General features: G+C 33.0%; 4 protein-coding genes across 4 annotated transcripts; 2 read left to right on the forward strand and 2 right to left on the reverse strand.

The window, feature by feature from the left end:
* The first annotated feature begins 951 nt into the window (after positions 1-951).
* LOC128126725 (beta-amyrin synthase 2-like) lies at positions 952-5,948 on the forward strand. The gene is made up of 17 exons (XM_052764742.1): positions 952-1,429; positions 1,515-1,790; positions 1,955-2,152; positions 2,297-2,381; positions 2,468-2,634; positions 2,716-2,904; positions 3,014-3,127; positions 3,205-3,324; positions 3,398-3,520; positions 3,599-3,697; positions 3,807-3,863; positions 3,999-4,045; positions 4,180-4,323; positions 4,403-4,580; positions 5,230-5,310; positions 5,406-5,489; positions 5,577-5,948. The coding sequence occupies exons 1-17, from the start codon at positions 1,229-1,231 to the stop codon at positions 5,688-5,690; spliced, it is 2,277 nt and encodes a 758-aa protein (XP_052620702.1). The 5' UTR covers positions 952-1,228; the 3' UTR covers positions 5,691-5,948.
* Positions 5,949-10,388: 4,440 nt separating this feature from the next.
* LOC111918115 (beta-amyrin synthase 2) lies at positions 10,389-14,254 on the forward strand. Its single transcript, XM_052765043.1, has 17 exons — positions 10,389-10,589; positions 10,675-10,950; positions 11,115-11,312; positions 11,465-11,549; positions 11,636-11,802; positions 11,884-12,072; positions 12,182-12,295; positions 12,373-12,492; positions 12,567-12,689; positions 12,768-12,866; positions 12,976-13,032; positions 13,115-13,161; positions 13,282-13,425; positions 13,506-13,683; positions 13,774-13,854; positions 13,969-14,052; positions 14,141-14,254. Exons 1-17 carry the CDS (start codon positions 10,389-10,391, stop codon positions 14,252-14,254), a joined length of 2,277 nt encoding a protein of 758 aa, XP_052621003.1.
* Positions 14,255-14,273: 19 nt separating this feature from the next.
* On the reverse strand, positions 14,274-15,896 carry LOC111918116 (uncharacterized). Its single transcript, XM_023913784.3, has 6 exons — positions 15,756-15,896; positions 15,619-15,675; positions 15,320-15,413; positions 14,918-15,254; positions 14,682-14,833; positions 14,274-14,603 (listed from the first exon to the last, which is right to left on the reverse strand). Exons 3-6 carry the CDS (start codon positions 15,404-15,406, stop codon positions 14,301-14,303), a joined length of 879 nt encoding a protein of 292 aa, XP_023769552.1. The 5' UTR covers positions 15,407-15,413; positions 15,619-15,675; positions 15,756-15,896; the 3' UTR covers positions 14,274-14,300.
* A 384-nt stretch (positions 15,897-16,280) lies between these two features.
* LOC111918119 (beta-amyrin synthase 2) lies at positions 16,281-20,746 on the reverse strand. Its single transcript, XM_023913786.3, has 16 exons — positions 20,468-20,746; positions 20,110-20,385; positions 19,619-19,816; positions 19,391-19,475; positions 19,060-19,226; positions 18,696-18,884; positions 18,390-18,503; positions 18,176-18,295; positions 17,983-18,105; positions 17,796-17,894; positions 17,588-17,691; positions 17,362-17,505; positions 17,087-17,264; positions 16,895-16,975; positions 16,710-16,793; positions 16,281-16,622 (listed from the first exon to the last, which is right to left on the reverse strand). The coding sequence occupies exons 1-16, from the start codon at positions 20,666-20,668 to the stop codon at positions 16,509-16,511; spliced, it is 2,277 nt and encodes a 758-aa protein (XP_023769554.1). The 5' UTR covers positions 20,669-20,746; the 3' UTR covers positions 16,281-16,508.
* Between the last annotated feature and the right edge of the window lie 282 nt (positions 20,747-21,028).

Here is a 21,028-nt window from a genome sequence, read left to right on the forward strand (position 1 = left end):
GTCTCCAAGTAAAACATGTCATTTTTCAAACTTACACTTTTAGTCCAAATTTTAAATTTTCTTCCGAATTTGATCTAAACTTTTTTAGAAGAGTGTTCTCTGGAAACTCTATTCAGCAAGTACAAAACACACAGACAGCACCAATGTTTTAAAAACCGGTTTGAACCGGCCGGTCGAACCGGTTGGACCGGGAGAGGGAGCGGTTCAACTATCACCGATTTTATATTGATTTCTGAACCGGATTGAACCGGCCGGTTTAAAAAAAAAACAGTTGAACCGATCAAAATAAACCGGTTGAACCGAATAAAAACACATGAAAAAGAACCATTTACATAATAAACTTTAGTGAATTTTTTTCAAATCTATTTAGTTCTCTTTAAATAAAAACATATGGTAAATATTAAAAATTCTTTTGATGTGTTTGTATTCATCAAAAACTATATTTCGTTTCAATATTATACTTTTTTTTGACGTATATGGATTGATGTAAAACACTAAAACTTATGGTTATGTATTATTTTAATATATTTGGATTCATCTACAACTTATTTTTATGTATATTTTTAATGTTTGAACTTGTAAACATCAAATTCATAATTTCTATATGTATGTATGTATAGGAAAATAGAAAAAAACATTAAAAATATAGAAACTGGTTCACTCGGCGGTCGAACCGGTTAAACCGGGAACCGGTCACCATACCGGTTCAACTAAAAAACCGGTTTTTAAAACATTGCACAGCACCACCACCTTATTTCATGATATATATAACTCATTTATTTATATTGGCTAGGACCATTACATAATTTGGACCAAGGAAAAATGTATAATAAACAGAATTATACAAAAAAGACAAGTTATCTTTTTGAGATACACGGTCAGACATAAGTAGATATGTTGAATGATGAATCTTTTCTAAATTTGGTTAAAAAAAGGTCATGTGAAACAGGAAGGAATATGAGTATGAGGGTATTTAAGTAGGAGTATATACTTAAAATAACTAACATGTTTTACATCAGCAAAATGTCTATGTTGTTGTACAATAAATTAATGATTCCCTATACCTAATATACTATCTATTGATATAAAATCGTGTGCCACCTTAAGAAGAAAACCCATAAGTTATTATCATAGACTTATGCTCTTAAATTCACATTTCTCAATATAAAAACACAACATCCTACCACACTTTTCACCACATTTTCTTCTTTTTCATTCACTTAAAAAAATGTGGAGACTAAAGACAGCAGAAGGAGGCAATGATTTGTGTCTCTATTCCACAAACAACTTTATCGGGAGACAAATATGGGAGTTTGACCCGAACCATGGAACCCCACAAGACCGAGCCACAGTCGAACAGGCTCAAACCAATTTCTGGAACCATCGACACCGGGTCAAGCCCAGCAGTGATGTCCTTTGGCGCATGCAGGTTGAAAGAAAATTTTAAAATCATTGATACTTGTTTTGGTATTGTTTATAAAAATGTGGATAATCTTAATATAATATATGTGTAGTTTTTGAAAGAGAAAGAATTCAAACAAACGACGCCTCAGGTGAAAATAGAGGATTCTGAAGAGATATCATGTGAAAAAGCTACAACCACACTGAGAAGGTGTGTCAGCTTTTTCGCAGCTTTGCAGGCCAGTGATGGTCACTGGCCTGCTGAAAATGCAGGCCCACTGTATTTCATACAACCGCTGGTTATCTGTATGTATATTACCAATCATCTTGACGTTGTTTTCCCAGAAGAATACCGTAAAGAAATTCTACGGTATTTATATTGTCATCAGGTACAACTATTTTAAATCGGAACGTACGCAATAAATAACAATGAACTTTCATTAGCATGTTATATTTCCAACTTTTTTTCTTATTAAGAGATCTACTTAAGAAGAAATGAAACTATGATGATATAACAAACAAATCAACAGAAGTACATTGCTATTGCTTATAGAATGAAGATGGTGGATGGGGGTTTCACATAGAGGGACATAGCACGATGTTTGGGACTGCTTTAAGTTACATTTGCATGCGGCTTTTGGGTGAAGATCCGGATGGTGGTCTGAATGGTGCATGCACCAAAGCCCGCAAATGGATCTTGGATCATGACAGTGTCACCACCATCCCATCATGGGGCAAAACATGGCTTTCTGTAAGATATTTAAGTTTTTCTTTTTTCATTTTGTATATATATTTATATATTCTTTAGTTTCTCTATATATATATATATATATATATATATATATATATATATATATATATATGTAACAAACTTATAAAATATTATTTGTTTTAGATACTTGGTGTGTGTGAGTGGGCAGGAACCAACCCTATGCCTCCAGAGTTCTGGATCCTCCCTTCTTTTCTTCCTATGTATCCAGGTTAGTGAATAGTGAATACTTTATGTTTCTTTTTGACTTATTGGGCTTAATGGGCTTAATCGGCTCGGCTTAATGGACAAATGTAGCTAAACTATGGTGCTATTGTCGGCTTGTATACATGCCAATGTCGTATCTCTATGGAAAAAGATTTGTGGGTCCCATTACTCCTTTGATTCTACAACTTAGAGATGAACTTTACTCACAACCCTACAATGAAATCAATTGGAAGAGTATAAGGCATTTATGTGCAAAGGTGAAATTTTTTAATATTTGTAAAAAGTGTAGTTTGCATAATAATACTTGCTTACCCTTTTGCAGAAACTTATTATTTCAGGAAGATTTATACTATCCTCATCCGTTGCTACAAGATTTGATGTGGGATAGTTTATATATTTGCACTGAGCCTTTATTAAATCGTTGGCCATTTAATAAATTAAGAAAGAAAGCATTGGAGACAACAATGAAGCATATCCATTATGAAGATGAGAATAGTCGATATATCACCATTGGTTCAGTTGTAAAGGTTAGATAATCTCATAATCTAAATATCTAATAGCTTGATTATATCATTTCTTCCTATATTATATTTGAAAAATCTAGTAAATTATATCAAAGTACAATTCTTTGTGTAGTCGTTGTGTATGCTTGCATGTTGGGTTGAAGATCCAAATGGTGTTTGTTTCAAAAAGCATCTTGCAAGAATCCCTGATTATATTTGGGTTGCTGAAGATGGAATGAAAATGCAGGTTATATAAAAATCTAAACATAAAAAATATAATAAATTTTATAATTCTTGAAGTTGATTGTTATAAATTTGAAACAGAGTTTTGGAAGTCAAGGGTGGGATGCTAGTTTATCCATCCAAGCTTTACTAGCTACTGATCTTACAGAAGAAATTGGGGCTACTTTGATGAAAGGACATGAATTTATCAAAGCTTCACAGGTTGTTAGAACTCTTAAAAAAACATTTCTTAATTTTTTTTACTGGATTGTTTAATCATTAATTATTGTTTCAGGTTAAAGATAATCCTTCTGGAGAATTTAAGAGCATGCATAGACATATTTCAAAAGGGTCATGGACTTTTTCAGATCAAGATCATGGATGGCAAGGTTCAGACACTACTGCTGAAGCATTGAAGGTATGATGTGAGATGCCCACAATCATAATTTTCCAAATCGCGTTTGTTCTTATTGTCAAATTACTGTTTTGCCCCCAGTGTTGTCTCCTACTCTCAACAATGCCACCAGAAATTGTTGGTGAAAAAATGAAACCTGAGAAATTGCAAGATGCTGTCAACATAATACTTTCTCTACAGGTCTATTTCATTCCTAAAATTAAAATAGACTCAAATATTTGGATTCTTCAATAGACATTCCAATTTAATTTCTAAACATTTTAACTTGATTGTGATCATAATATTATAGAGCAAAAATGGTGGGGTAGCATCATGGGAACCATCAGGATCTTCAGAATGGTTAGAGGTATTTTCGGAAATTAATATATATATATATATATATATATATATATATATATATATATATATATATATAATATATATATATATATATTAAGTTACAAAAGATTTGATATTTATATTTTATACTCCTTCATCATAGATTTTCAATCCTACAGAGTTCTTTGCTGACATTGTCATTGAACACGAGTAAGATTCCTACATACGTTACAATTTCAATATCTTCTTTTAAATTACTATGTCTCTCTACAAGAACTGTTGTATGACCAAAGATGTAAATGGCCATTTTACCCTTCACGAGACTTACGAAATGTCTTGACTAGGTATGTTGAGTGCACATCATCAGCAATGCAAGCACTAGTTTTGTTTAAAAAGTTATACCCTCAACATAGAAGAAAAGAAATAGAAAGTTTCCTTACATGTGCAAGTGGATACTTGGAGAAAATACAAATGCAAGATGGATCATGGTTTGTTTTTTGTTTTTGTTTTTAATTAAAATCAACTTTTTTGTAGTTTTTAACATATGAGAGAATTTGTGTATATTAGGTATGGAAACTGGGGGGTGTGTTTTACATATGGTACTTGGTTTGCTCTTGGAGGATTGACAGTTGTCAATAAAACATTTGAAAATTGTCACGCAATTCGGAAAGCTGTCAGATTTTTACTGGAAACACAGCTGGAAGATGGTGGTTGGGGTGAAAGTTACAAATCATGTCCAGAAAAGGTAATAATTCAAGGGAAAATACCTGAACTAGTAAAAAAATGGGGGGTATTTTTAAAATATAGTCACAAAAAATTGGATTTCTGGATATAGAGATGGATTCCGCAGAGGTAGCTCCACGGAATGACAAAATCGTAAATAAATCAGTGTATTAAAAAAAAACTCAAGATCCATTCTGCGGAGCTAGCTCCGCGGAATGGATTTTCAGATTTCTTTTCGCATCGATTGTTCGGGGTTTATATTTATTCTCCAACTAATTATCATACTATCATAATCTTTTTTTGAAAATAATTAGTTGGGGAATTAATATAAATCCCGAAGAACCGATGTGGAATTTTTTTTTTGAAGATCCATTCGTCGGAGCTACCTCCGCAGAATGAGTTCATTCATCGGAGGTAGCTCCACGGAATGGATCTTGAGTTTTTCTTTTGATACTCTGATTTATTTACGATTTTGCCATTCCACGGAGCTATCTCCGCGGAATCCATGTCTATACCTGGAAAAGTCAATTTTCATGTCTAAATTTTGAAAATACCACCCATTTTTTGACTATTGCTGGTATTTTCCCATAATTCAATGAGCATATGGGATAAAAACTTGTTTTAGAAAAAAAATAATAAAATGAATAATCTTTTTGTTGCTTTATGAACAGAAATACATACCCCTTGAAGGAGGCAGATCTAACTTGGTGCATACTGCATGGGCTATGATGGGATTGATTCATTCTCAACAGGTCACTATTTTATTTTTATTCTAAATTCTAAATTCAATTATAATATTCATTTTCTTTTGTAATAATATATTAATTAATTTATTCAAAACATATAGATGGAAAGAGATTCAACACCCCTACACAGAGCTGCTAAGTTATTGATCAATTCCCAGTTGGAAAATGGTGATTTTCCACAACAGGTAACAAAAAATAAGTTGAATCAAGTAAAATTAAATGAAAAGATGAAAAAAGGTGTTACATTTATTATTTTTGTTTACATAATACAGGAAATAACTGGAGTCTTTATGAAGAACTGCATGTTGCATTATGCATTGTATAGGAATATATACCCAATGTGGGCCCTAGCTGATTATCGCAAGAAGGTGTTGCTAAAGATATAAAGAAATAAAAATGAAACAATTTTATCATTATCTTCATTATTTATCAAAACTTTTAAGCAATGGCCCACGTCTTCAAGAAAGATGAAGGGTGCTTTTAGAGGAATCAGAATTGTTCATGTAATGAAACTTGTAACATATTAAGATTGTTTAAAATTAACGTAGCTCTCCGTGTTTTGGATAATAAAGACATGCCCTGAAAATTGAGAAAGCAGATACAAAAGCTGAAATAAAAGTAATCATAGAGACAATTTTTGTATGTTCCATAATTCCAGAAGGTACTTTCCACAAAATAGAAGCAACATTTGATGTAACACTAACATCATCATTGGTTGATGAAATTAAATAGCTTTTTTTATGTGGATCCCCTTCCATAGTGTAGTGTAGAAACAAGTCAGAAGACCCAAATTCAATTCTCACACATCAACAAGTCATTGGTTGATGGGGAATTGCTCACTGGAGTTTTTTGTTTAGTGGTCTTCTTGATAATAGGTGGTTTGATCTTTGATACACTTATAACTCCACCCTCACAATTATTATCATCAGAGCTCCCACTATTTTCAGGTTTATCAGAGCTCCCACTGCTTTCTGAACATTTGCCTATCCTTTGATCAATGATAGGTCTTACATGATTTTGGGATCCTCCCACTGAAGAAACTGAAGTGGGACACTATAAATACCAGAATGAACTGAAACTAACTTCCCAAACATAAGCAGATTATATATCTTCGCAAAACTGACTTTCTTCTAGAGCATGGCTTAGAAGCATCTACACAATCTTCGAATTTGGCATCCTCCCACTGGATACAAGCTTCCTCATTCCCTCTTTAATCATATGAATAAATCTTTGGTGGCATAGAGCGTATGTCCCAACTCTTTCAACAATGCGTGCTTCATTTTTAGAAACCTCCACCACATATAGTGTACCATGTTTCTGACCCTTAGCAACGATCAAGTTTCTCTTCTTCACCTTCTACTTGTGATCATCAAATGTAACATGATGACCGTCATATTCAATTTGCTCAACTGCTATCAACATTCTCTTTAGATCTGGAATGAATTTGACATTCTTCAAAGTCCAATATGTACCCAGATTCGTCTTGAGAACCACATCTCCGACACCAATGACGTCTAAACACTTGTTATCTTCTAATCTGACCTTCCCTTGGTAATGCCTGAAGTTTTGCATCACATCTCTGGAATGACTAGCGTGAAATGACGCACCAGAATCCAAGACCCAGGATTCTATTGAGTTTTCAACTCAACAAATAAGCATGACACCTTCAAAATCCTCTTCCATATTCATCTCCTTTTGGTATTTATTTGTCATGAACATTGAGCACCGACTTTTGACATGACCACTCTCTTTGCAGTTCCAACAGGTCACGTCGGGACACTTAATGCGTACAGACCTACGGGCTAGGAATTTTAAATCTGAGACCTTCGGCGTATTAAAGGAGAAGGTTTTCCTTAGGGATACCCCCCTCAGAAGGCTCTTCCGCATAGTCCTGTGATCCCCAAACGGACGCATGGGCTCAATGGTTAATGAAAATGTACTAGTGTGCTGTCTTAACATGCATAAATTTTATTAGACTGCTAGCTTTACCAGCGGTAGGATGGTGAAAAGACGGCGCATGAGCGAAGTAGGATCCTCTGTTTTTGTATCCTATCGACAATATTATATGGCTTACAGATTGTTTTATCACCCGACCTACTCATTCATTCATTGAGATGCGGAGTGGAGGCAGATTCTCGACGCTCCACCTCCAGGTATTGTGTATTTTTGGGGAATAATTTCATTTCGTGGTCATCTAAACGACAACCTACCGTCTCTCGTTCGAATGCCGAGGCAGAATATTGGGCAGTGATCCACTAATTTCGTTGCCAAAATTACATGGTTCCATAACCTATTGCTCGAATTGTATGTTCCCCTAAAGAGGGCTACCACCATCTAGTGTGACAATGTCTCTACAGTACAAGATAATCCGGTTCAACATCAACGGAAGAAACACATCGAAATGTACACTCATTTTGTCCGGGGAAAAGATTCAGTTAGGTCAAGTTTGGGTGCTTCACATTCCTTCAGCTTTACAATATGCAGACATCTTCTCAAAGGGATTGACTCGACAACTTAAGAGTTTTGTTCCGGTTTGAGTGTTTGTTTACCTACCGCTCAACGGGGAATATTAAAGGACGACTTAAGTCTCACAATTAGATATAAGTTGTATTGAATATTTGACTTTATTATCTATTCCTACAATAATGGCTCCATTTCCTTGTATTTCTTCCCCTATATAAAGGGGTTTTCATTGTTAATACACATGATCGATTCAACCCACCATAATCTCCTTTATTATAATGCTAAATTTTGATTTTTCTTGTTAGATTATGGTCCAACTGATTGGGTCGTTATCTTTTTGAGATTACAAGGTCAAAAGTAAGTAGATGTTGAAATGATGAATCTTTTTTTACCTTTGGTTTAAAAAAGGGCATGTGAACATGGAGGAATATTAGTATGAGGATATTTAAGTAGGAGTATACTTGACATAACCAACATGTTTTACATTAGCAATAGTGTAATAAATAAATTCAGGACAAAAAAATAATACTAATTAGTTATCATTTTCTTGGAGAATCAACATTGTATTTTTTTTTCTTTTCTGGTTGAGTTATTGATCAATTCCCGTTGGAAAAATGGTGATTTTCCACAACAGGTACTGTAATAAAATGTGGCATTAAATCTAAGTATAGGGTCTAATTCGTAAAAAAAGGCTTTAGTCCAGGGGTCATTACTGTAAATATGGGATGTCAAAAGTGACTTTGACCATCAAATAGAAGTCGACGTGTACATGAGACATTTCATTCCGGTTTTTTTAGCTCTTCGTTCTTTCTCTCGGTATCTTTGTAATTCATCACAAGATGAAAACCATTCTTCATTCTTTGCTGTTTCTTTCTAACTTATTTCACAAACAAGTTCAAACACACATCAATTGCACAACACAACAGGTACCAAAAAAGAAGTTGAATCAAGTAAACTTAAATGAAAGAAAGGAAAATAGAAAATACCAATAAATGATGAAAAAAGGTGCTAAATTTTTTTAATTTTTGTTTACATAATGCAGGAAATAACTGAAGTCTTTATGAAGAACTGCATCTATACATATATACCTAATGTGGGCTCTTGCTAATTATTGCAAGAAGGTGGTGTTGTTGCCAATGATCAAAAGGATATAAAGAAAAATTGATAATAAAGGAAACAAATTATCATTATCTTCATTAGTTATCAATCTTTTTAAGCCATGGCAATGGCCCACATCTACAAGAAAGACGAAGGGTGGTTTTAGAGGATATAAGGTGGTCAAATTATTCAGATGTGAAGGCTTAGAAATTAGAATCAGTCTAGTTGAGTAGAACATACCCTAATTTCTTTTTTGGGTTTTAACACTTTCTCAAGAAAACAAATTATTCAGATTGTCTCCAAGTAAAACATGTCATTTTTCAAACTTACACTTTTAGTCCAAATTTTAAATTTTCTTCCGAATTTGATCTAAACTTTTTTAGAAGAGTGTTCTCTGGAAACTCTATTCAGCAAGTACAAAACACACAGACAGCACCAATGTTTTAAAAACCGGTTTGAACCGGCCGGTCGAACCGGTTGGACCGGGAGAGGGAGCGGTTCAACTATCACCGATTTTATATTGATTTCTGAACCGGATTGAACCGGCCGGTTTAAAAAAAAAACAGTTGAACCGATCAAAATAAACCGGTTGAACCGAATAAAAACACATGAAAAAGAACCATTTACATAATAAACTTTAGTGAATTTTTTTCAAATCTATTTAGTTCTCTTTAAATAAAAACATATGGTAAATATTAAAAATTCTTTTGATGTGTTTGTATTCATCAAAAACTATATTTCGTTTCAATATTATACTTTTTTTTGACGTATATGGATTGATGTAAAACACTAAAACTTATGGTTATGTATTATTTTAATATATTTGGATTCATCTACAACTTATTTTTATGTATATTTTTAATGTTTGAACTTGTAAACATCAAATTCATAATTTCTATATGTATGTATGTATAGGAAAATAGAAAAAAACATGAAAAATATAGAAACTGGTTCACTCGGCGGTCGAACCGGTTAAACCGGGAACCGGTCACCATACCGGTTCAACTAAAAAACCGGTTTTTAAAACATTGCACAGCACCACCACCTTATTTCATGATATATATAACTCATTTATTTATATTGGCTAGGACCATTACATAATTTGGACCAAGGAAAAATGTATAATAAACAGAATTATACAAAAAAGACAAGTTATCTTTTTGAGATACACGGTCAGACATAAGTAGATATGTTGAATGATGAATCTTTTCTAAATTTGGTTAAAAAAAGGTCATGTGAAACAGGAAGGAATATGAGTATGAGGGTATTTAAGTAGGAGTATATACTTAAAATAACTAACATGTTTTACATCAGCAAAATGTCTATGTTGTTGTACAATAAATTAATGATTCCCTATACCTAATATACTATCTATTGATATAAAATCGTGTGCCACCTTAAGAAGAAAACCCATAAGTTATTATCATAGACTTATGCTCTTAAATTCACATTTCTCAATATAAAAACACAACATCCTACCACACTTTTCACCACATTTTCTTCTTTTTCATTCACTTAAAAAAATGTGGAGACTAAAGACAGCAGAAGGAGGCAATGATTTGTGTCTCTATTCCACAAACAACTTTATCGGGAGACAAATATGGGAGTTTGACCCGAACCATGGAACCCCACAAGACCGAGCCACAGTCGAACAGGCTCAAACCAATTTCTGGAACCATCGACACCGGGTCAAGCCCAGCAGTGATGTCCTTTGGCGCATGCAGGTTGAAAGAAAATTTTAAAATCATTGATACTTGTTTTGGTATTGTTTATAAAAATGTGGATAATCTTAATATAATATATGTGTAGTTTTTGAAAGAGAAAGAATTCAAACAAACGACGCCTCAGGTGAAAATAGAGGATTCTGAAGAGATATCATGTGAAAAAGCTACAACCACACTGAGAAGGTGTGTCAGCTTTTTCGCAGCTTTGCAGGCCAGTGATGGTCACTGGCCTGCTGAAAATGCAGGCCCACTGTATTTCATACAACCGCTGGTTATCTGTATGTATATTACCAATCATCTTGACGTTGTTTTCCCAGAAGAATACCGTAAAGAAATTCTACGGTATTTATATTGTCATCAGGTACAACTATTTTAAATCGGAACGTACGCAATAAATAACAATGAACTTTCATTAGCATGTTATATTTCCAACTTTTTTTCTTATTAAGAGATCTACTTAAGAAGAAATGAAACTATGATGATATAACAAACAAATCAACAGAAGTACATTGCTATTGCTTATAGAATGAAGATGGTGGATGGGGGTTTCACATAGAGGGACATAGCACGATGTTTGGGACTGCTTTAAGTTACATTTGCATGCGGCTTTTGGGTGAAGATCCGGATGGTGGTCTGAATGGTGCATGCACCAAAGCCCGCAAATGGATCTTGGATCATGACAGTGTCACCACCATCCCATCATGGGGCAAAACATGGCTTTCTGTAAGATATTTAAGTTTTTCTTTTTTCATTTTGTATATATATTTATATATTCTTTAGTTTCTCTATATATATATATATATATATATATATATATATATATATATATATATATATATATATGTAACAAACTTATAAAATATTATTTGTTTTAGATACTTGGTGTGTGTGAGTGGGCAGGAACCAACCCTATGCCTCCAGAGTTCTGGATCCTCCCTTCTTTTCTTCCTATGTATCCAGGTTAGTGAATAGTGAATACTTTATGTTTCTTTTTGACTTATTGGGCTTAATGGGCTTAATCGGCTCGGCTTAATGGACAAATGTAGCTAAACTATGGTGCTATTGTCGGCTTGTATACATGCCAATGTCGTATCTCTATGGAAAAAGATTTGTGGGTCCCATTACTCCTTTGATTCTACAACTTAGAGATGAACTTTACTCACAACCCTACAATGAAATCAATTGGAAGAGTATAAGGCATTTATGTGCAAAGGTGAAATTTTTTAATATTTGTAAAAAGTGTAGTTTGCATAATAATACTTGCTTACCCTTTTGCAGAAACTTATTATTTCAGGAAGATTTATACTATCCTCATCCGTTGCTACAAGATTTGATGTGGGATAGTTTATATATTTGCACTGAGCCTTTATTAAATCGTTGGCCATTTAATAAATTAAGAAAGAAAGCATTGGAGACAACAATGAAGCATATCCATTATGAAGATGAGAATAGTCGATATATCACCATTGGTTCAGTTGTAAAGGTTAGATAATCTCATAATCTAAATATCTAATAGCTTGATTATATCATTTCTTCCTATATTATATTTGAAAAATCTAGTAAATTATATCAAAGTACAATTCTTTGTGTAGTCGTTGTGTATGCTTGCATGTTGGGTTGAAGATCCAAATGGTGTTTGTTTCAAAAAGCATCTTGCAAGAATCCCTGATTATATTTGGGTTGCTGAAGATGGAATGAAAATGCAGGTTATATAAAAATCTAAACATAAAAAATATAATAAATTTTATAATTCTTGAAGTTGATTGTTATAAATTTGAAACAGAGTTTTGGAAGTCAAGGGTGGGATGCTAGTTTATCCATCCAAGCTTTACTAGCTACTGATCTTACAGAAGAAATTGGGGCTACTTTGATGAAAGGACATGAATTTATCAAAGCTTCACAGGTTGTTAGAACTCTTAAAAAAACATTTCTTAATTTTTTTTTACTGGATTGTTTAATCATTAATTATTGTTTCAGGTTAAAGATAATCCTTCTGGAGAATTTAAGAGCATGCATAGACATATTTCAAAAGGGTCATGGACTTTTTCAGATCAAGATCATGGATGGCAAGGTTCAGACACTACTGCTGAAGCATTGAAGGTATGATGTGAGATGCCCACAATCGTCATTTTCCAAATCGCGTTTGTTCTTATTGTCAAATTACTGTTTTGCCCCCAGTGTTGTCTCCTACTCTCAACAATGCCACCAGAAATTGTTGGTGAAAAAATGAAACCTGAGAAATTGCAAGATGCTGTCAACATAATACTTTCTCTACAGGTCTATTTCATTCCTAAAATTAAAATAGACTCAAATATTTGGATTCTTCAATAGACATTCCAATTTAATTTCTAAACATTTTAACTTGATTGTGATCATAATATTATAGAGCAAAAATGGTGGGGTAGCATCATGGGAACCATCAGGATCTTCAGAATGGTTGGAGGTATTTTAGGAAATTAAAAATTATATATTTTTTTTGTTAAGTTACAAAAGATTTGATTTTTATATTTTATACTCCATCATAGATTTTCAATCCTACAGAGTTCTTTGCCGACATTGTCATTGAACACGAGTAAGATTCCTACATACGTTACCATTTCAATATCTTATTTTAAACTACTATGTCTTTGTATTAACAAAGACGTAAATGACCATTTTACCCTTCAAGAGACTTACAAAATGACTTTACTAGGTATGTTGAGTGCACATCATCAGCAATGCAAGCACTAGTTTTGTTTCAAAAGTTATACCCTCAACATAGAAGGAAAGAAATAGAAGGTTTCCTTACATGTGCAAGTGGATACTTGGAGAAAATACAAATGCAAGATGGATCATGGTTTGTTTTTTTCTTTATCCTTAAAATCAACTTTTTTTTTTTTGTAGTTTTTAACAAATGAGAGAATTTGTGTATATTAGGTATGGAAACTGGGGTGTGTGTTTTACATATGGTACTTGGTTTGCTATTGGAGGATTGACAGCTGTCAATAAAACATTTGAAAATTGTCACGCAATTCGAAAAGGTGTCAAATTTTTACTTAAAACACAGCTGGAAGATGGTGGTTGGGGTGAAAGCTACAAATCATGTCCAGAAAAGGTAATAATTCAATGAGAATATGAGATAAAAACTTGTTTTAGAAAAAAAATAATAATAAAATGAATAATCTTTTTGTTGCTTTATAAACAGAAATACATACCCCTTGAAGGAGGCAGATCTAACTTGGTGCATACTGCATGGGCTATGATGGGATTGATTCATTCTCAACAGGTCACTTCTTTATTTAAATTCTAAATTCTAAATTCTAAATTCTAAATTCAATTATAATTTTCATTTTTCTTTTGTAGTTTGTAATATATTAATTAATTTCTTCAAAACATATAGATGGAAAGAGATTCGACACCCCTACACAAAGCAGCTAAGTTATTGATCAATTCCCAGTTAGAAAACGGTGATTTTCCACAACAGGTAACAAAAAAAAAGTTGAATCAAGTAAAATTAAACGAAAAAAATGAAAAAAGATGTTACATTTATCGTTTTTGTTTACATAATACAGGAAATAACTGGAGTCTTTATGAAGAACTGCATGTTGCACTATGCATTGTACAGGAATATATACCCAATGTGGGCCCTAGCTGATTATCTCAAGAAGGTGTTGCTAAAGATATAAAGAAATAAAAATGAAAAAGTTTTGATGTAATGAAACTTGTAACATATTAAGATTGTTTAAAATTAATGTAGCTTTCAGTGTTTGGATAATAAACACATGCAATGAAAATTGAGAAAGCAGATACAAAAGCTGAAATAAAAGTAATCATAGAGACAATTTTTGTATGTTCCATAATTCCAGAAGGTACTTCCCATAAAATAGAAGCAACATTTGATGACGTAAGACTGACATCATTGTCATTGGTTGAAATTAAACAGCTTTTGTTATGTGGGTCCCCTTCAATAGTGCATTGTAGAAACAAATCAGGAGACCCAAATTCGATTCTTGTATAACCATATTCTCCCAAAGGCTGAAAAAATAAATAAATGTAATTCAATCAATTGATGTAAAAAAACACAAATGTGTTTAGAATTTTAGATTCACATACTGCATAACGCGCATGTAATGGAAGCTGAATCTTGAGTTCCCAATTGTTGTTTTTAGGGTTCAAATCCATGTGAATTTCAATAATTGACCGATTTGCCCTTATGGTAGGTGATTCTAAATCAGTGTCCCCGAATGCAGAAGCATCAGTAAACACTGCAAAAAAGAAAAGGAAAAGAAGATGGTGTCCTTTATCTTTTTGAGTACAAGAATTAGTTGAAGGGTATGAGTGTAATTTACCACCACGTTGAGTAAGATGTTGAAGCTCGAATGGGTCAGCGAATACTCCAGAGGGGAGTCTTTCAATAACTATGGCTTTACAGGAGAGTGATGGGAGATTAGATGAAATTTCTTGATGGATTTTGATTTTAATGGAAGAAGTTAGACGCCTGTGAGAACCTTCACCAATTAAATTTCGCCCTAAAAGTGATAGTTTTGGGATGAAATTGTGTTTAGTTTGCAGCATTTCACAGGAGTCATGAGGGAGGTTATTGGTTATGAAATCTTGGAAAACTTGATCGATTATGGTGTTGTGTTTATGAAAGTATGCTTCTGTGATGTATCTATGGCTTCCCAACTGATAAAGAGGAACAATTAAAGACGAATTATATATGAAAATGGAAGGAAATAGAATTCTCTCACCTCAGAAGAATATGAAGAGGAATGTGTGGAATCGATAATACCAACAAGCAGAGACAATACGATTCCCAATTTCAGATGAAATTCCATGAAACAACTGGAAACAAAGATACGATTAGATGAAGAGATAAATCTACTTTGAAGAAAAATCGCATCCAATTTATTGAATTCAATAATGAGTAGTGAAAAGGCAATTCATCGAACACCCTGAATGCGTTATTCAAAAACCATCAAATCAATCGATTTTTCTTTTCAAAATAACAACGAGAAATTGATTCGGAACGGAGAGTGATCAGATTTACCTGCAAATGCAAACTAGTTTCTTTGATTTCGGGTACGAGTATGAATCTTCTTCAAACCTGAAATAAGAAACATGTTTTTATTCATTTTACTCCTTACAATCAATGGAAAACAAAAGTCAAGAACAAAATCAACCGACCTTCCGTTTGTATATTGGCGTGTGAGGAAGATCAAGATGTAGAAACTAGAAAGGAGATGGACTGATGAGTGATGGAGTTCTTATTTTACGATGATAGCAAAAACAGAGTAGCAGACCCTTTAGATTTATTTAATGTCAAGATGGAGCCCCTCTGGTTCTAGGAAATGACGCATTTGCTATCATTTTGGTAATTTATGACATTTCTATCTTATAAAGTTAAATATAAAGAAATGTATGTTAGAAATAAGTGAAATAATAGTTTGGGATCCCTAATAGTTTTATACTATATTTTAAAGGTTGATATTAAACATTATCATTATTCTGAAGAGAAAAAGTCAAATATTTCTGATCCAATCAACCATTTTTTTAAATAATAGAAAATTAGCTTATTCATTTAATCTTTATGAGAGTAATTTCTTTGGAAACTTTATTAATCAAGTACAAAACACACATTATTTCATGATAACTCATATACTATTTATATAGGCTAGGACCATTACATAATTTGAAGTGAGGAACACAACATAATAAACAGAATTATACAAAAAAAAAGACAAGGGCTCTTTAGTCTTTACATTTCTCTCTTGACCACCTTATATTCCCTCTTTAGCATCCTTCCTCTTTCTTGAACAAATGAGCCTTCGCTTATATACCGATAAATAATGAAGAGAATTAATTAATGATAATTTGTTTTCTTTATTAATGTAACTTATTCTTTATATATATACACATTGAAATGACTGATTTGCCCACTTAGATGCCTTTGAGAACGAGCTTGCGATAGTCAGCAAGAGCCCACATCGGGTATATATTCCTGTATAGAGCATAGTGCAGCATGCAGTTCTTCATGAACACTCCAGCTATTTCCTGAAAAAAAGTAACGTAACACTTGTTTTCATCATTTATTGCTATTTTCCATTTTTTTAAATTTAATTTAACTTCATTTTTTGTTACCTGTTGTGGAAAATCACCATTTTCCAACTGGGAATTGATCAATAACTTGGCTGCTTTGTGTAAAGGTGTCACATCTCTCTCCATCTATATAGTTTGAACAAATCCATTCAAATATTACAAACAACATACATAAGAAAACAAACATTATAATTATATATAGAATTAAAAACACAAAAAAAACTAACCTGTCTAGAATGAATCAATCCCATCATAGCCCATGCAGTATGTACCAAATTTGATCGACCTCCTTCAAGGGGTACGTATTTCTATTTATACATCAACAAATTAACGATTATTTAATTTATCGTATTATATAATCATTATTATTATATATTCTTGAAACAACTTTATGTTATGTGATTATATAATAGTGTTACCTTTTCAGGACATGATTTATAGCTTTCTCCCCAACCACCATCTTCCAACTGTGTTTCAAGTAAAAATTTTACACCTTTTCGAATTGCATGACAATTTTCAAATGTTTTATTGACAGCTGTCAATCCTCCAAGAGCAAACCAAGTACCATATGTAAAACACACACCCCAGTTTCCATACCTAATTAAAACCCATAAGTTTCTCATATTTAAAACCAAAAAAAAATAAAAAAAAAAGTCTTATTTTAATGCAAAAAGCACAAAAAACAAAAACAAACCATGATCCATCTTGCATTTGTATTTTCTCCAAGTATCCACTTGCATGTGTAAGGAAAGTCTCTATCTCTTTCCTTCTATGTCCAGGGTATAACTTCTTAAACAAAACGAGTGCTTGGATTGCTGATGATGTGCACTCAACATACCTAGTCAAGACATTTTAGTAAGTCTCTTGAAGGGTAAAATTGTCATTTACTTTCATTCAGTTTAGAAAAGAAACAATCTTACTCATGCTCAATGACAATGTCAGCAAAGAACTCTGTAGGATTGAGAATCTCCAGCCATTCTGATGATCCTGCTGGTTCCCATGCAGCTAGCCCACCGTTTTTGCTCTATATCATCATCAACATCAAATTAATTTATTATTAAATGTTTTTCTTTTAAATTTTAAGTGTTTCCATGAAATGGAAATGAGGGAAAATATATATACACTAACCTGTAAGGAAAGTATTACATTGACAGCATCATTCAGTTGTTCAGGTTTCATTTTTTCACCAACAATTTCTGGTGGCATTGTTGAGAATAGTAGACAACACTGAGGACAAGATAGTAATTCGACTATAATTAGGACAACCCTTTTGAAAATTTTCAATTTTGGACATCTAGAAAGATTTGTATTATACCTTTAATCCTTCAGCAGTACAATCTGAAACTTGCCATCCATGATCTTGATCTGAAAAAGTCCATGATCCTTTAGAGATATGTCTATGCATGCTTTTAAAGTCTCCAGAAGGATTATCTTTAACCTAAAACAAGAATTAAGGAATAAGTAATCAAGTAAAAAAGTTACAAAAATGTGTTATGAGTTTTAGAGACCTGTGAAGCTTTAATGAATTCATGTCCTTTCATTAAAGTCGAACCGATTTCTTCTGTAAGATCAGCAGCCAGTAGAGCTTGAATGGCAAAACCAGCATCCCATTCTTGGCTACCAAAGCTCTATTTCAAATAAATTATAACAATCAACTTTTAGAATTATAAAATTTATGTTTTTTTTTTTTTTTTTTAATGTTGGATTTTAATTTTATATAACCTGCATTTTCATTCCATCTTCAGCAACCCAGAGATAATCCGGGATTCTTGCAAGATGCTTTTTGAAACAAACACCATTTGGATCTTCAACCCAACATGCTAGCATACACAACGCCTATACACAAAGGTGAAATATTTAGCAATTCTCTTTCTCAATCTTTCTTTATATTTAGGTGGATCATAGTATCCTACTTTCATTCTTAGTATTACAATTTTTTTCCTTATAAAGAAAGCATTGTTGTTTGATTATTCTTATTGTGTATGTATGTGGTGGTTTATGGTTGATTAAGTTATTAGATTAACTGACCTTTTCCACTGAACCAATTGTGATATATCGGCTATTTTCATCTTCATAATGGATATGATTCATTGTTGTATCAAGTGCTTTCTGTCTCAGTTTATTTAATGGCCAACGATTTAGTAAAGGCTCTGTGAAAATGTTGAGACTATCCCACATTAAATCTTGTAGTAATGGATGAGGATAGTATAAATCTTCCTGAAATCATAAGTTAGATTAATACTTTAGGCTTATAATTAGAAAATCAAGCAAGCATTTTGGAAACAAAATGTATAATAGAAAGAAATGAAAGTAGGGGTGATCATGATATAATACACAAATAAATAAAAGTACATTTGCTATTTCTTACATATAGTTGTTGTAAATTTTTTACCTTTGCACACAAATGTCTTATACTCTTCCAGTTGATTTCATTGTAGGGTTGTGAGTAAAGTTCATCTCTAAGTTGTAGAATCAAAGGAGTAATGGGACCCACAAATCTTTTTCCATAGAGATACGACATCGGCATGTATACCAGCCGACAATAGCACCACATCTTTGCTGCATTTAAATAAAAAGTTAAAAATAAATTTGTTAATTAGTTTTATCTAAATAAGAAAATACACAAGAAACAAAATTGCGAATCTGCCTTATATCTGAATGAATCAGGTCATATATGATGTATCCATTAAGCCTATTAAGTCAAAAAGGAGTCAAACAATAACCTGGATACATAGGAAGAAAAGAAGGAAGGAGCCAGAATTCTGGAGGCATGGGGTTGGTTCCTTCCCACTCGCACACACCAAGTATCTAAAACAAATAGTAATATTTTATAAGTTTGTTTCAAATATATGGAAAGTAAAGAATATATTATATATATATATTATATACACACACAAAAGAAAAATGAAAAATGAAAAAACAAAAAAGGAAAAGTTGCATTGATGTCTTACAGAAAGCCATGTTTTACCCCACGATGGGATAGTGGTGACACTGCCATGATCCAAGATCCATTTGCGGGCTTTGGTGCATGCCCCATTTAGACCACCATCCAGACCTTCACCCAAAAGCCTCATGCAAATGTAACTTAAAGTAGTCCCAAACATCGTGCTATGTCCCTCTATGTGAAATCCCCACCCACCATCTTCATTCTATCAATTCCAGATATACTTTTTAGAATTGAAAAGAGGTAAACGAAAGAAATGTCAACATATTGTAGTTTTATATATTTGCCTAATTGTAACAATATCATGATCATCATCCAAATGGAAAACAGTTTCCACTGCTATGACTAGGGTGATTTTTTAAATGTTTTAAGAAGAAAATTATGAAAAGAAACTGCTTTGACGCAAAAAGAAATGAAGCTAGGATTCTATAGTACACAAATAAATGAATCGTAAGTTGCTAATTCTTGTATTTGGTCAAATTTTTTAAAAATACATACCTGATGACAATATAAATACCGTAGAATTTCTTTTCGATATTCTTCCGGGAAAACAACGTTAAGATGACCGGTAATATACAAACAAATAACCAGTGGTTGCATGAAATACAGTGGGCCTGCATTTTCAGCAGGCCAGTGACCATCACTCGCCTGCAAAGCTGCGAAAAAGCTGACACACCTTCTCAGTGTGGTTGTAGCTTTTTCATATGATATCTCTTCGGAATCTTCTATTTTCACCTGGGCTATTGTCTGTTTGAATTCCTTCTCTTTCAAAAACTACACATTATATAAGTAAATATTATCCGCATGTTTTATAAACAACTAAACAAATATCAATGAGTTTAAATTTTTGTTCAACCTGCATGCGCCAAAGGACATCACTACTCGGCTTGACCCGGTGTCGATGGTTCCAGAAATCGGTTCGAGCCTGTTCGACAGCGGCTCGGTCTTCTGGGGCTCCATGGTTCAGGTCAAACTCCCATGTTTGTCTCCCAATAAAGTTGTTTGTGGAAAAGAGATACGGATCGTTGCCTCCTTCTGCTGTTTTTAATCTCCACATCTCTTTTGGTTATGAAAGTATCAAGTGAATGAAAAAGAAGATAATATGGTGAAAAAGTGTGATGGGTGTAGATGTTTTTATATGATGAGGATTGAAGGTTTATGATGCTAAATTTTGATTTTTGTTGTGAGATTATGGTCCACATGTTGAGTCGTTGTCCTTTTGAGATCACGAGGTCTAATTAAGTAGATGTTGAAATGATGAATCTTTTTTTAACTTTGGTTAAAATAGGGCATGTGAACAAAGAGGAATATGAGTGAGGATATTTAAGTAGGAGATACTTAAATTAACTAACATGTTTTACATCAGCAAAATGTCTATTTTGTTCAATTTGGTTCAGGTTAATGGTATATATATGAT

The sequence above is a fragment of the Lactuca sativa genome, chromosome 6, assembly GCF_002870075.4.
Source record: "Lactuca sativa cultivar Salinas chromosome 6, Lsat_Salinas_v11, whole genome shotgun sequence".
NCBI lineage: Eukaryota > Viridiplantae > Streptophyta > Magnoliopsida > Asterales > Asteraceae > Lactuca > Lactuca sativa.